This window comes from Corvus moneduloides, chromosome 5 (assembly GCF_009650955.1).
Source record: "Corvus moneduloides isolate bCorMon1 chromosome 5, bCorMon1.pri, whole genome shotgun sequence".
Lineage (NCBI taxonomy): Eukaryota > Metazoa > Chordata > Aves > Passeriformes > Corvidae > Corvus > Corvus moneduloides.
The window spans coordinates 66052940-66068922 of NC_045480.1; the positions used below are offsets into that span (position 1 = coordinate 66052940).

The 15983-nt window shown below is 45.5% G+C and overlaps 1 protein-coding gene across 6 annotated transcripts in view; it reads right to left on the reverse strand.

Annotated features, from left to right (window-relative positions):
- Positions 1–15565, reverse strand: part of PCDH10 (protocadherin 10) — a 35399-nt gene extending 19834 nt beyond the window's left edge. For 2 of the 6 annotated variants that reach the window (XM_032108523.1, XM_032108522.1), the window contains exons 1-4: positions 11938–15565; positions 10382–10440; positions 9727–9833; positions 163–492 (exon numbers count right to left, since the gene is read on the reverse strand). In XM_032108523.1, coding sequence (XP_031964414.1) covers positions 163–492; positions 9727–9833; positions 10382–10440; positions 11938–14535 — 3094 coding nt within the window. In that variant the 5' untranslated portion in view covers positions 14536–15565. The remainder of the gene's footprint in view (positions 1–162; positions 493–9726; positions 9834–10381; positions 10441–11937) is intronic. The other 4 variants (XM_032108525.1, XM_032108524.1, XM_032108527.1 and 1 more) reach the window with 4 other exon arrangements.
- Between the last annotated feature and the right edge of the window lie 418 nt (positions 15566–15983).

A 15983-nucleotide genomic window follows, 5' to 3' on the forward strand; every position in this document is an offset into this window, starting at 1 on the left:
AGAACAATGCCTTCTTCACTGTTGCCTGAATCCAAGAGAAGCCATCTTTCTCCCCTGTTCCTAAAATTGTGCCTGTATGTTTCCTAGCATGAAAAGCAGAAAGAGCTAATTTTTATTCCCGCCAAGGGAACACTTCCACACAGCTTTTTGAATAGTACTTACTCAAATATGGTGGTTTGTAAGGCGCTCGTGTATTAGACAGCAGTCCATCGAACTCCTTCCTTTCCAGACTGTTGTGAAGGGCCTTCTCTTTGCCGAAGGTGGAGAAGGACCTTTCTGCCCCGGGCTGGGCTTCTGGTGTTTCAAACACTTCAGTGTCTGGAACGGAGTCCATGCCAGGTACGTGCAGATTGCTGCGGTAATCTGCAGCTTGGCGTCCATCGGATGGAACAAAGGAAGGCATCCAGCACCGATCTGAGTGGCCCAGTGCTTTACATTCCTCTGTGCAATTGGAGAAGAGATCCATGCCTGCAAGCATGAAAGAAAAAGAAACTACAGATATAAGCTTCAGCATCATGAACGGCTGCTGACAGATAAGAAAGATTATGCCAAGGAAAGAGAAGTGGAAAGAGAAATGCTGTAAGAACTTCATCCACTAGTTTCATCTCCTCAACAACAACACAACCAAAAATCTGGTTGTCCAGTCTTCAGAGGTGAAAGATGCCCTTTAAGTGCAACTAAATGCCAGAATGTCACACACACACAAAAATACCACAAGAAGAAGAGTATCGGTGGCTCTGTCTCACAAAATCTCTTGCAGATCTCACTGTTTAGAACCCATTCATACAAGGTTTGACTCTACTTGTAGATTGATGTCTGTGGTTCACTGGTTGAAAATCTTTGCTGAAGAACATGAAGGAATTGTTTCTACATAAATATATCTCTGACCAAAGAAATTAAATGTCTGGATTGAGGAATCACAGATTTCATTTACAAAATGAAACATTAATGAGTCCTTTAAAGGAATTATCTGTGCATACATTGGTATACAGATGGAGCCCATTGATATTAAAAGGAGATGTTACAAAGTAGGAATTGAGTTTTCAAGTGATCAGGAGAGCTTATTTAATCAATTGTTACATCACTCTTTCGGAGACAGCTTTCATTGCTACTGCAGCAGTCCTTACTATCATGAAGTGATCCAAGAAACAGGACAGAACCCTACAATAAAATACTGCAATTAGCAGTACAAAGGCACCCATAGTCCAGTGTGATGTGGCTGTGGATGCTATGAAAAAATTGTTAAAGCTTCCCCTATATAAGCAAACAATTGTCTGTGCCAACACGAAACTGTTTGCTTACAAATCCTTTAATGCTATTAAGATCTCGAATGACAAGCTATGCTGCTTTTGACCACTTTCAGATCAGCCTTCCAAAGGAATATTTTCTGGCTATGAGTCACTAAATCATTGGATTATACTTGTTTTGAGAAGAATGATGTATGAAATCACAGGGATAGAGTAAAATAAATACCAGCATCTCCAAATAGGTTTGTCCTGCTTTTGGGTGGGAGAGAGTTCATTTTCTTCGTAGTAGCTGGTACAGTGCTGTGTTTTGGATTTAATATGAGAATAACGTTGGTAACACATTAATGTTTTGGTAGTTGCTCAGTAGTGCTTACGCTAAATGAGGGACATTTCAGTGTCCCATGCTCTGCCACTGAGGAAATGCACAAGAAGCTGAGAGGGAGCACGGCCAAGACAGCTGCTGTGAGCTGGCCAAAGGGCTATTCCATACCACAGAGCATCATACCCACTATATAAACTGAAGAGCTAGCAGCGAGGGAGCAATCACTGCTCAGGGCTGGGCTGAGCATCGATCAGTGGCTGGTGAGCACGTGTAGTGTGCATCACTTCTCTGTCTTCAGTTTCATTCCTCTCTCTCCATTTTATTATTATTATTATTTCAATTATTAAACTATTCTTATCTCAGCCCACAAGTTTTACTTTTTTCTGATTCTCTTTCCCATCCCACTGGGCCTAGGGGAGTGAGCAAGCAACTGTGTGGGGGTTAGCTGCTGTTTGAGTTAAACCAATACAGTCTTCAACATCATACAGAAAAGCAGAACATTAAAAAAACCTCCTTTTCTTGTATTTATAAAGAGAACTGAGTGTCTTAGGTGTTATGTCAAAACTGAACTAAACCTGTTATAAACATTGCATTTACAAATATTTCATTAGAATCACAAAAAAAAAGACACTACTCAGAAATAGGAAAAAAATTTTAAACAGCTGTAATATAGGACAAGAGGACACAAGCTACGCCAGAGGAGTTATGGGTTGGACATTAGGAGGAATTTCTTCACAGAAAGGGTGATTGGGTATCAAAATGGGCTGCCCAGGGCGATGGTGGAGTCACTGTCCCTGGAGGTGCTTAAGGAAAGACTGCATGTGGCACTCAGTGCCATTGTCTGGTTGACAAGCTGGTGTTAGGGCACAGGTTGGACTCAGTGATTTCAAAGGTCTTTTCCAACCTAGTTAATTCTGTGGTTCTGTAATAAGATTCATGTAATGTAGCTCATTTACCAGCCAACATTGTAAAGAACTGGATTAGCTTGATCTCCAATGTGAGGATTAGTATTAAGAATTCTACCACAGTTTTGAACTATAATTTGAATTATATTAATAATATTTATGTAATATCTCACACTACAAAAAACAATCTCTTCGGAAAGGAACAATGATTATGAGCTATCAACAAGTTCCTGAGTAAGAAAGGCAGTCATTTAGACAAAAAAGAACCCATGAGGAAATGAAAAATAAAAAGCTTTTTATCTCAGATTAATCTCACTTTATAATGACTTTTTAATTTTAAATTAAGCAATATACAATGCCAGGTCCAGTTTCGATTAGAAGCTTGTCTTGGTAATTGGCATGCAGAAATCTGAAAATAAATTTCTGATCAGTGAACTGTTGAAGAATGCAAATGTGAACTGCAGATATGCTTAAGGAATCAGATGAAGATCATCAGGCAAGGAGAAAAGTAGTACAAATATAAATTCTGTAGTGGTAGTAGCTATCAAAGACTGAAAAGAAATATTTAGATGCAGGCTTCCCAAAAAGAAATTAGTATCTAACAATGTCTATAAAACTGTGTGTGTGTATCTTATGTATTGAAATGTCTGAAGAAAAATATCTTTATGCAAGAAAAGACACATTTTATGAATCTAACTTTTGCCTTTCTGAAGATTTAAGGGACAATAAACACGACATGGTTATTTCAATTTGCAGACTTCTTGGCAAAGCTATATGTAAAAAACAAATAGCTCTACATTTAATAGGAAAATGATTACAGTTCCACTTTGCTGATAGTGTATCAGTGACCATATTCATTCAACCTTTCCTGAAAGACAGTAGGAGAAAGAAAAACTTAATGGTAAATATTAAATTATATTCTTTAGTCTCTGGGGAGGGAGAGATTAGAAAAATATTGTTTTAAGTATATGTATTCAAATATATACCCTTTTTTTTCCTTCATGGATCTTTATTTCACTTGGAAAATTACCCTCCATTTTACTATTTTGTTCTCACATCAGCTGCTAAACTGCAAAATGTCTCTATCCAAATATTTTTTTTGTTCCCTTTTGAATACTGCTTGTCTACTGCAGTGCACTGAATAGTATTATATAACAGCTTATTATAAAAGAGATGTTATAGCCACTATAAATCAGTATTTTGAATAAACAAAGTAATGAATGTAGGGGATAAAAAATGTAAGCTTGTACTGCAAACTTTTTCCCTCTTCGAGATAAGAGCTTGCAAAAAGAAAAAAAAAATTATATACATCAGAATTTAAATATACACTGCAGGAACGCATAGCTAAATGTAAATGTTTGTTTAGAATGGGAACAAAATGTTCGGAGAGGCAAGGGTTAGGAATTGTTCCAGTTTGAATCAGTCACGACAGTCCCTAAGAGTTTAACAGGTGCAGAACCAAGCCCTTGGGTTTAGTATTTTGACAGAAAAGAAATTCAAATTAGCAGCCTATTTTCAAAATCCCTGGGCAGCCATGCAATTTACACTGCCTGTAGTATGAATGCTGGCTATTCTTCCCCCACCTCTTTCCTGTGGGTCATAGCATAGAATTTTCTGGTTCTAATTGAAAAACATTTAACTCGGGTCTGGGGATGGGTAAAAGCTATTTGCTGTTTTCCAAGAAGGAAGGACACATCACAGTAAAGAAGTAAGATACTCAGCACAGAACTCCTTCATACCCCAAGATTCATGTTCTTGATTTACAACGAAATGTTCAGCAGTGTAACACTTCCATCTCATCTCCCTCATAAATCTGGTTATATATATGTACAGTCCTTCTGAACTGAACTATCCATCACAATTACAAGTCCACATTAAAGAAAAATGCTTTGTATTTTTCACTTAGTTATGCTGTTAGGCCTTGCATACAGATACACTGAGATTTTAAAGGTGACTCTGAATTATGAATTTCAGATGCCCTTTTTGGATGTAAATAGATAGTAGAGTGCATTGAAACTCTGACAGTGATAAGCATTGCACTATTCCAAATGCAGCATACATGTAACAATTCATGGCAAAGGCCACTAGATCGTTCCTATTTGTTCAAGTCTTATTACCAGGTGGGCCAGTGGGCAATATAAACTCTCCCACAACCCTGACTTTGCAGATTTTGAAGGAAAACAAACCCTTGCCCCTCCCTCAAAAGCTGCCAAAAACTAGAAAAGGTATTAGTCAAGTTTGATGTCTGAATTGCCTGAACTCAGGTGCTTTGAATCAGATACTTGGCAGCACTGCATTTTGGAAGCATTTTCCCAATTTGCTTCCTTTCCATATTTCAAAAGGAGAAAAGCAAAATTTCTCTGTGAGTTTTGATTTGTTTGAAAGATTGCTTTGGTCAAAGCAAAAAATTACGCCTAAACCCATCTTTAAATAATGTGTCCTTTCTCCAATTAATTAAGGGAAAAGAACCATACACCAAGCCTTTAGGGCAACAAGTGAACACTTTCATATGTATTACTGAGTAAAAGATGCAATAAAAAATAAAAATACAAATTAAATACTTTGTTAAGTATTTTTTGCACTACCATTATTGGGATAGGTTTCTCCCCCAACATGTGTGATTTTTTCAGAGCCTTGCCTTTTACTTGTAACTAAATGACATTTCTGTTTCTTCTGTGAAGTTAGATATGAGATAGGTGTGATGTAGGGAACCAGGCCCCCTTTTCAAAGCTCCCTTCCCAGAAAATCTATCCATTTCATTAGACTGTCAATGAGCAAGTTACTCATTTCCCTATGATTCATTCATGTTTTGTATTGGTAAATAAGGATAATGACGTTAACCTACTTTGTAGTTATCTACTGAAGAATTGGACTTTATGAAACAGAGTTATTATCACACTTTCTTGCTAAATAATTGGTGTGCTGCCTTGGATAAAACTGACTTTATGTGCATCAGAACATGAATAAAGACTCAAATATCTTCAATACTCAGCTCTTCCAAATCTCAGCTTCAAAGCCCTACCTGGACCACTGAGATGTGAATAGTATTAATCATGCAGGCCAAGGAGGAAGAGGAAAAAAAAAAAAAGAAATAGAAATAGCCCTTAGCATGAGTCAAAGGACTTTTCTAAGCCATTTTTATGTTCACTCTCACTTTATCTGAGACAGACTTCTTGCCCAAGTGATCTTCAAAACAGGATTTAGCTGTCAGTCTGCATAGTCTCAGAAGAAATACTGGTTTTCTCTGTCCCTTTATCACTAAAATTCTTCTTCTGACTTCTCGTATTCTTTTCCTTATGGACACTGAAATACTGCAGCTCTTCTGCAATAATGAACCCTCTTGGCGTTCACCTAATCTGTACTGAAAACGTGTGAGCCAATGTTTCACCCTGTGCCTTTATATTAGGCCCTTATCAGTTCCCTTCATAAAGTCCGCTAGCAGAAACCTAATTTCAGGTTTCAGCCAGGCACCAATGTAAACTGTTCAAAAACAGATCAAAAAAGCTGACACATTCTACAGGATATACATGGCAGTGCATCTACTTGGCTTCACATCTTGGGCGTTCCTTCCTGAAGTGCCTCTGAGACATCGTGCCAATTCCATGAGGAAAGGGTAATACTGTGAAGGACTCTGCTCGGGAAAGCCAAGTAGCTAGTGAGCAAACATATGAAATAAGCTGATGGCACAAGTCCAAATCTTGCAGGACAGGTGTCTAATCATACAATTTAAATGTACACACATGCAGAGTATTAATTGGCACCCAAGCTGGCAGTTTCACAAGGGAGGCCAAGAATTTAATCAACCATGGGAAATAAAGTAACCTCATGCTTGACAATCACTCCAACAGAACATGGCTGAAATACAGTGTGTTAATAAGAGGTAGAAGCGTGGTGTGAGTTGTGTTTGTTCTATAGCAAGTAGCAGCTTTTCTCTCAGCAATTTTCAAAGAGGAGCACAAGTCATTAGAACACAGGGTTTGAGAAACGCTTCCTCTGTTTGCCAAAAACCTCCTGCACTTCTTCACCTTTGTAAAGTCATTTTTTCAAAAAGCTCAGATTACTATACCAGTCAATGAAATATCTGTTTGATCCACAAAAATTAGGGTCTTGAGCATCTCACTACCTGCCATTCCCTGCCAAAAGCAGATGACCATACTTTAGTACTTCATCAGTGTTAAGGTAGGTAAGAATGTGGATAATTACATGGCATTCTTGTGGTACTCTCTCAGGAAAAATATGAATCCCTTACACACATTTCAGCACATTTAAAACATGACTAAATCACTTTTAAGAAAACATTTTGTGAAAAGGTGAACTATGATCTAATTTCAAAACCCAGGAAAATATTTCATTATATGTAGAACAGCATAGTTCAGAATTTTCACTAAATGATTGTGCAAAATAAAGCTATGGCAGTGTGATGGATTTTCATCCGACATGTTTTTCTTCCCAGTTAATAACTGACCTCGACACCCAGTTTGGATAGCAATGGACCACTACAGAAGAGCTACTCGTGTGCCACAGGATTGTTCACTAGTGACAGAAGTCATGTGCAGAACAGTAAAAAGATGTTTTGCCAGCAGAACCTGCTGCTGACTAAAACTGGTAGGGAAGGAGTTTTGTCTGTCAATGTGAACTACCTACTAAATATTTTTAGATGCTTTTGAAAACAGATATGATGCTGCATAGTATCAGGTAATATCTTGGAAAAAAAAACCCAGCCCAAACTGCTGCCATGTTATCAATCAGTGTGTTTTCCTTCAGTAATTTAGAAATAATTGATTATACAGCATCAGAATGACCAAAAAGAACTGAGAAGACATTCCCTCCATATTTCCTCTAGCAATTTGAGATCAAACAAGATTTATGCTCCTTTTTTTCACCATAAAATTCATCACCAAAAGCTAATAGCAAGAATGAAGTTCTTATGTCAAAATATCTTGTCATCACTGAGGTAAAAGGGCACATTCTTTGCATCAAGACTGCATGATTCAGCCCAAAACTTACAGGAAAATTATATAATATGTATGTAGAATATTAAAGTAGTTTCTACAGAGATTTGTATTGAAGTATTTATTTGGGACTATCATTAAAAGAATAGTGCATGCAAATAAAATCTCATATCTCAGCACCAATCTATGAAATTGGTATATTCTGAGTTTTTAGTTCAAACTACTAATTGTGAGTAGACCAAGCCTAATTGTCAGCTTTCATTATGTACTATGTGATCACCATTGAAGATACAGTTCACAAATCATATCAGATTCTTATATATTTTCAAATAATTTAAGAATCTGATGGGATGTGTGAAATTCTGAGTATTCTTTCATTTCAAACTATTAATTGTGAGTAGACCAAGCCTAATTGTCTTCATTACTTCCTATGTCATCACCATTGAAGACACAGAAGTTCACAAATCCCATCAGATTCCTAAATGATTTAAAATTATTTAGAAGTACAGAATAGTTTTTTCCCCACTATTTGATAAAATAGAAATGAAGAATTTACCCCACTAAGGATCAATGCCAAGTATGACAAGTATTCATAGTCTACTTTTAAAATGGAGGGAAAGAAAGAACAGAGGCACAACAATAACAGCACAGAATGCATCTAAAAGAAAATAGCTTTCAGTTGATGTGCAGCTATATGATTATATTCCCACCATCAGTCAAATCCAGCCCCTTCTGCAGATGTTTATTCTTTTCTCTCCTGTTTGGATATTATGGTTCATTATGTTGAGGGACTAAGCTGATTGAAATGTTCATGGAGATGACTGCTGCAGTAGAATGCGTAAAAGAGAAAAAAAAAAACAGGAATGCAGGGAGGGCAGGAGGAGAGGGAGCTTTTTATAACTCGGTAGCCCTGATTGCTGCATCAGAAACAGTGCGAAAGAAAGGCTGAGGGGAGACTAAATACATGGCTTTTTCAAACAATAATAAATCATATGCCATATATAGGCCAAAAATGAAAGAGGCTCTGTGTTCAGATGTAAACTTCTGGCAAGACCTGGTTTGTTGTCAGGTTCCCAGACACAAAATAGACACTCTGTTCACTTAGCATGAAGCCCTGCAAGAAGCAGAGAGCTCCAGAGACTCTTGGCTCTTCTCAAGTCTCATTAGGTCTGCATATTAATGACTTGCAGCAATAGAAAGAGGCCCTGTGGCAGCCTCCTCTTCCCCTGGTGCCTGGGTTTCCCATCATTAAGGGCACAGTGACTACAGCAGCAAGAAAACAGGGGACATTAACAGAGCAGGCGGGTGAGGCAGCACTGCCCTGACAGTACTGGGTACCCTGCCCCGGTATCTTCTAAGGTGGGGGTTGGGGAAAAAAAAGGGACACACTTCTGGCAAATCTTTATACATGACAGAGCACAAAGGAAATGAGGGGAAAGACAACACTGTATTGAACAAAGATGTACCAGACCTGTGGAGGCTGTAGTAGGAAAGAAAGCACAGCATTTGTAGCTAAAATGCAGTGTGAGGGTGAGCGTGAATTCTAATGCACAGGCTCTGAACAAATGTTCCTTTCAGAAGCAAACTGACAGTATGAGAACTAACACAGCAAGCCCTACATATGGGCATAACACTGCAATGTGTGTATCTTCCAAGTGATTCATAGTCTTTTAAAACCTTTCTTTCCTCTATCAAGAAAATGTATTTAATAATACCTTATTAACATGGAGACCACTTGCACTATATGGTGCCTCAATTTGAATTAACAGACAATCCTCCAAAAATGCTAAGGTATTACACATTCAGAGCACCCAGTGTGTCTCCACTGATCCACGGAAAAAAAACTCTCACAGTCTGGCTGTCATTCAATCATTGGGTCCATTCTTTCCCTTGGGAACTCCCCCTTCACTTCCCATTGCCATGCCAGCTGAAGTGCCTACTAAACAAAATTGCTTAATGCTTTGAAATTCCCTAAATCTGCAGTAGGAAAAAATGTGCTATAAAATGTACCAACAACTCTGTCTTAATGTGCAGGAAGTTTTGCTACTGTGAATGATGCAGTATAACACATCCAATTCCCACCCCCAACCAAATGAATAAAATAAACTCTGCCCCATGACCAAAAGAGGTTCAAAATTGTCTCCTTGTCCAAGTAACTGTAGCAGCAAGCTGACTTAAACCCACACAATAAATATGCTCACCTTATTTACGCCTCTCTTGTATTATATTCCTATAAGTAACTGTTCCTTCTAGTCTCCCTACTTAAAGATCCACTATTTCCATTCTCTTATCAGACTTACCAGAGGATTGACCTCGATTAGTGGCATCATGATCACTGTCTCCTTGCTCACTGTCTCCATGACCACTGTCCTTAGAGCTTACTATGTCTGCTTCCTGGAATGCAGAACTAGACACAGAAACATCTTTACATTAGAATAAACATTAAAGAGGAACTCATAAAACATTCTTCCGCCATCACATGGCCAAACACGGTGCTGCATTCCCCCCACTCCTGCCTGCTGCAGGGCTTCCACAGAGGCGCCCCGCCCACCATAAACATAATGAGGAGTTTTCAGACCTTGGGAGCATGGCTGGAAGGGACAGCAAGGGTTATTAGTCCACCTGGGTTCCATGTACTCGGTAAAAGTAATTTGGTACCATTTACTTAAGCTGAATTTCAACTCAGTGAGACTATTTTCTGGGACACCCTACAGAAGCATATTCATAAGTATTTGAAGCACGTTTTAGACTAATAGAAGCCGAGATTTTGTTCTCTTTTCAGTCAATTTTGAAACCAGTTTAGAAAAGCCATAATTCAAACTCATTTAGTGCATCTACATACGTTTGACTTTCCACTGCTTTACTACTCTGTTACATTGGCAGTAAACACATTTCTGCACCCCATTCAGACTTGCTAAAGCATGCATGAGGAAACCAAGGCTATGGAGCTCCTACCTGTTTACTCGTCGGGGTCTGTCAACTAGATAACTGAGCTCAGCACGCTGATGTTTTGTCTAGGAAAAAAGAAAATATTGGGAAGTATTTTAACTCTTGATATTTCTGTAACCAGCAGCAGAAAATACACAAGGGAGCAGCTCACCATATAAATGGTAATGCTTAGCTGCAAGCAGGCCTACAAAATCTGTTTCTAGAATGTAAGGCGGAAAAAACAGCTCTTAGTCACACAGATGGGGAAGGCACGAGGGATTTTTTTCTGAAGTTTTTTGAGACAAGATTCTGACGTTTTCTCAGAGTGCACACTGTTGAGCATCACAAGAACTCCCACAAAATATTAGCATAACTATTTCTAGAGTTGTGGACTACTTAGATAGTACTGTTATAGTACCATTAGGAAAAAAAAATACATTGAGATACCCTCAAGTCATCAAAAAGGAAGCAGAAGCCAAGAGTTTTATAGACATTCTGAGGCAAAGTCAGTATTAAAAATCAGTATTAGAAATTTCACTACAAAACTTAATGCTTTGAACATACCATTCAAACTACCTTTGTCAGACTGGACAATATTCAGGTTTCAGCATGTTAAGAGAGAATGTGAGGTTTTCACTAATGCACAGGCAGAGAGGTACTGAGAATATGTATGAGCTAACCCAGCACAAAATGATTAATGGGGGAGTAATATGGCATGGTATATGCTTTGATAAAAATTCTCTACACACCAGGTAACACAACATAAGCAACATTGCAGAACACCTTAAGTTTCAACACATAATTTTACAGAAACTCTTTCTGGCTGCTTTTCTTTGCAAGTTTTGGGGTTATAAAGACCCGTGCAGATAGAGTAAAGTAAAGTAAAGTATTAAACCCTAATTCACAAATTAATTAAAGCTCCTGCTAACTATAGTGATTGTGACAGTCCCAAATGGGGTTTCCCCTAAAGCCTTCCTTGCACATGCAAAGATTTCAGGAAGGAAAAAGACATCGGTTTTAAGTGTTGTTTCAGAACATCCTGTAATTACACCCCACGTCACTTCAGTCTTGTCAAGCGCAGAGACTCTGCAAAGAGCCGTAACCCCCCCCCCCCCCACCCCGCCCCATCTCTCAACCCACAGGCGATCCACTCACACCTAACGCTGCCCCGGGGGTATCTGCGCCCCGATGCTGCCCAGCCGGGGCCAGATTCCTTCAGAGGCACCGGAGTGGCGGGGGAGGAGGAGGGGGGCTCAGGGGGGACACGCTTGGCTGCAACAGCTGCTAAGCCCGAGCGGGAGGGAGCCAGCGGGGTGTGTGTGTCTGTGCCTACCTCGCAATCCCCTCTGAGACCCCCGCCTGTCGCTAAAGCCTCCCGAAGAGGAGAGGGCAAAAAGGAGAGAGACAGCGGACGGATTAAAGAGGAAAGAAGGAGGACTGGGAATGCAAAACGCCTTTCCCGCCGGGAGAGGAGGAGCGGGAGCTTGGAGAAGGATGTTTGGGGATGACTTGTGGATGAAGTCTCCCACTGCGGGGACTGGGGGGCGGGGGGGTGTGGGATGCCGGGGGGTGCCGGTCCTTACCTCGCTGGACAAAATGCTGCCGTTGGAGATGATGTCGGGCTGCTGGTCGGCGTAGCCGGTGACGATGGCCCCACAGGGGTTGTGCTCGGCGTCGGTGCTGCGAGAGGGGCTGCAGGGCTTGAGGAACATCAGGTCGGTCTTGGCGGACTCGGGGGTGAGGCAGACTTGGTAGCAGTAGTTCTGGTTGTGGTGGTGGGAGCCGAAGCTTCCCGACTCCTCCACCGGGACCTGCGCCGGGTTGCTCGGCACGTTGGAGCTCTGCACCAGCATGATGTCCGACTTGCTGAGCTTCTTCTTGCGGGCCCGCGCCTGCCGGCTGCAGCAGGGGCAGCAGCAGCAGCAGCCCAGGCAGCAGTCGCTGGCCAGGCAGGTGTAGATATTGAGCTTCTTCTCCTTCTGGCAACGCACGGCCAGGACGATCATGGCCAGCAGAAAGATGAAGGAGACGGAGCCCAGGGCGATGATGAGGATGAGGGTGAGGTCAAGTGAGTTATCCCCCCCGGAGCGGCTGGGGCGATGCTCGCCGGAGCCGCCGCCGCCGCCCCCCGCGCCCGTGCCCGCGGCCGGGCCGCCGCCGCCGCCGGACCGCTCGCCCGCGCCGTCCACCAGCACCACCTGGACGGCGGCGGTGGAGGAGAGCGGCGGCTGCCCGTGGTCGCGCACCTCGATGACCAGCTCGTAGGGGCGCTGCGGGTCGCGCTTGGCCGGCACCCTGCGGGCCGTCCGCAGCTCCCCGGAGCGCCAGTCCATGCGGAACAGCCCGGCCTCGTTGCCCCGCGCGATGCTGTAGGTGAGGCGGGCGTTCTCCCCGTCGTCGGCGTCCACCGCCGCCACCCGGCTCACCAGGTATCCCGGCTCGGCGCCGCGGGGCAGCGCCTCCCGCGCCGGGGTGCCATTGCGGCCGGGCAGGGGGCTGACGATGGCGGGGGCGTTGTCGTTCTGGTCCACCACTATGATGTGGACGGTGGCGTTGCCGGCCAGCGGCTGCGGCTCCTCGCCCGCGTCGCGGGCCTCTACCTGGAAGCTGAACTCCTTGAGCTGCTCGTAGTCGAAGGAGCGGAGGGCGTAGAGAAACCCGTTCTCGGAGTTGATGGAGACGTAGGTGAAGACGGACATGCCCTGGATCTGGGTCTCCAGGATGGAGTAGGCGAGGCGGGCGTTAGCACCCTGGTCGCGGTCGGTGGCGCTGACGGCGTAGATGTAGGCGCCGGGCACGTTGTTCTCGCTCACGTACACCTGGTACACGGGCTGGCTGAAGCGCGGCGCGTTGTCGTTCACGTCGCTCACCCGCACCTGGATGGACTTGCTGGTGCTGAGCGGCGGCTCGCCGTGGTCCCGGGCCACCACGGTGAGCGTGTAAGCGTCGCCGCCCGGCTGCTCGCGGTCCAGCGGCCCCTCGGTGACAATAGTGTAGTAGTTCTTGAAAGAGCTCTTGAGGCGGAAGGGCGCGTCGCCCTGCAGCAGCTCGCACTGCACCTGCCCGTTCTCCTCCGAGTCGCGGTCCGAGACGCTGAAAAGGGCCACCACGGTGCCCGGCGCCGCCGCCTCGCTCACCGCCTCCTTGACGGTGGAGAAGCTGATCTCGGGCGCGTTGTCGTTGGCGTCCAGCACCCGTACCAGCACCTTGCAGTGGGCCGGCACGGCGTTGGGCCCCAGGTCCTTGGCTTGGACGTACACCTGGTACACGCTGCTCTCCTCGTAGTCCAGCTCGCCGCTCACCTCCAGCCGCCCGGTGCGCGGCGCGATGCCGAAGAGCTCCCGGGCGCGGGCCGAGATGTGGCTGCTGAAGGAGTAGATGATCTCGCCGTTCTGCCCCTCGTCGGGGTCCGTGGCGTTGAGCTGCAGCACCAGGGTGCCCGGCGGCGAGTTCTCCGGCAGCGACACGGTGTAGACGGGCTGCTCGAAGGCGGGGACGTTGTCGTTGGAGTCCAGCACCCTGACGGTGAGCAGGGCGGTGCCGGTGCGCTGCTGGGGCTGCCCGCCGTCCACCGCCGTCAGCACGTAGCGGTGCACCGCCTGCTGCTCCCGGTCCAGCGGCTGGTCCAGCACCAGCTCGGCGAAGCGGTTCCCGTCCCCCTGCGTCTGCACGTCGAGCGAGAAGTAGCTATTGGGGGTGATCTCGTAGGTGCGCAGGGAGTTGGTGCCCACGTCGGGGTCGAAGGCGCTCTCCAGCGGGAAGCGGGTGCCCGGCGTGGCGCTCTCCGAGATCTCCACGGTGAGGTCGGGCTCCGGAAAGGAGGGCGGGTTGTCGTTGATGTCCAGCACCTCGATCTCCACCCGGAACAGCTCGAGGGGGTTCTCCAGGAAGACCTCCAGGTGCAGAAGGCAGGAGGGGCTCTGCTTGCAGATCTGCTCCCGGTCGATCTTCTCGTTCACGTAGAGTACCCCGGTTTCTAGGTTAAGCTCCAGGTAAGGGCTGCGGGAGTTGGGCGCCGTCTGGAAGCGCCGAGCGGAAAGTTTTGTAATGTCCAAGCCCAGGTCCTCGGCGATATTCCCCACGAACGTGCCATGCTCCTGCTCTTCCTGCACCGTGTAATGGAGCTGGCAAAAGGCCCCCTCCACCATCCAGAGCAAGGCAAAGAGGAATAGCACAATCATCTCCAAACGGGGAAAGAGATTCCCCCCTCCCCGACACCACCTCTGCCTCCTTTTCCAAAAGCCACCACCACCTCCTCCTCCGAAAATACACACTACAGTGTGTGTGTATGCGTCTGTGTCTGTGTGCGCGCGCGCGCGTGTCCGCGCCTGCAAGCGTGTGGAGAGAGAGAGGGATCGGGGGAGGGGGGGGAGAGGTTGGTTTGAGGGGGTAGGGGGAGTGCTGAATACTATTTCTTCTGATTCATGTTAAGATTTTTTTTCTCCCCCATCTCCCTTCCTTTTTGTTACGGGTATTATTGTTTCACACGCTGACCAAATGAAGAAGACAGGCGTCCCCACTTCATCTGTGATCTTCGAAATATATGGCCAACTAAAATAGCTATTAGCCAGCTGTAGCTAGAGACACACAGTAGCCCTCTTTTATTTATTCCAAGAGTCTTGGCACTGCACCGCGGCAGCAGCAGCGGCGGCGGAGACAGCAGCAGCAGCAAATCCCAAGGAGGAAATTTTTGTATTTCAAGATTGTCCTCGGTTTTTCTTGCTGGTGGGAGTTGGAGGGTAGATGCTGCTGGAACAGCCGGTGGACATGCCCTCTTTGGATGCAAGAAAAAGGCAGAAAACCGCGAAATTAAAAAAAAAAAAAATTACCCGCAAAAAGATTTCATATCATAAAAAAAAAAAGAAAAAAAAGGCAGAGAGCAGTTTTACTACCCAAAACTTTCATTCCCTGATGTCCCTGGGATTTCCTCTTTTTTTTTTTTTATTTAAGGATTTTAGATTTTTCTCTCTTCTATTAAAGGTTTTTCATTTTCTTCTTTTATTGCTATTAGTATGTTCATCATCATCATCATCATTCTGCTTTTACGGCGGTGCCGATCGAGGTGGGGCTTTTTCTCCTCTCTTGCTGCTTTCGCGTTTAGCCCCTGTGTCTGTCTGTGCCGCTGCCGCCGCCACCGCTGCTGCTGCTGCTGGGCTCCCGTCCCGGCTCCGGTCCCGGCCCGGCTCCTCTGATCTCTGCCGGCAGTTTCTGAGCGGGCAGCGCTCGGCTGCGCTGTTTTTGCGCAGCGCCCGGCTCCTGCCAACCAATCGGCGGCCAGCACCGCCCCCGGGGGCGGCGTCCCATTGGCCGCGTCGCGCGTCAAGTGCGCTGCGTCACAGCCGAGCCGCGCGCGAGCGGGCTAGGCGGGCGGGCAGGGGGAGCGCGCGCCGGGCGGCTGAGCGCGCGGTTCCCGCGGAGCGCCGGGGGATCCTTGCCCCGTTCCCTGAGTCCTTGCCCCGCTCCCTGAGTCCTTGCCCGCTCCCCGAGTCCTTGCCCGCTCCCCGCGCGAGGCGGTGGCTCCCCCGCCACGGCCGCTGGATCGGGAGATCGCCGCCCGTCCCTGGCGCGCGCACCCACACGCACCCGGGTAAACGTCAACAGCCCCGCTCCTTGGAGAGGGGAGTTTCCA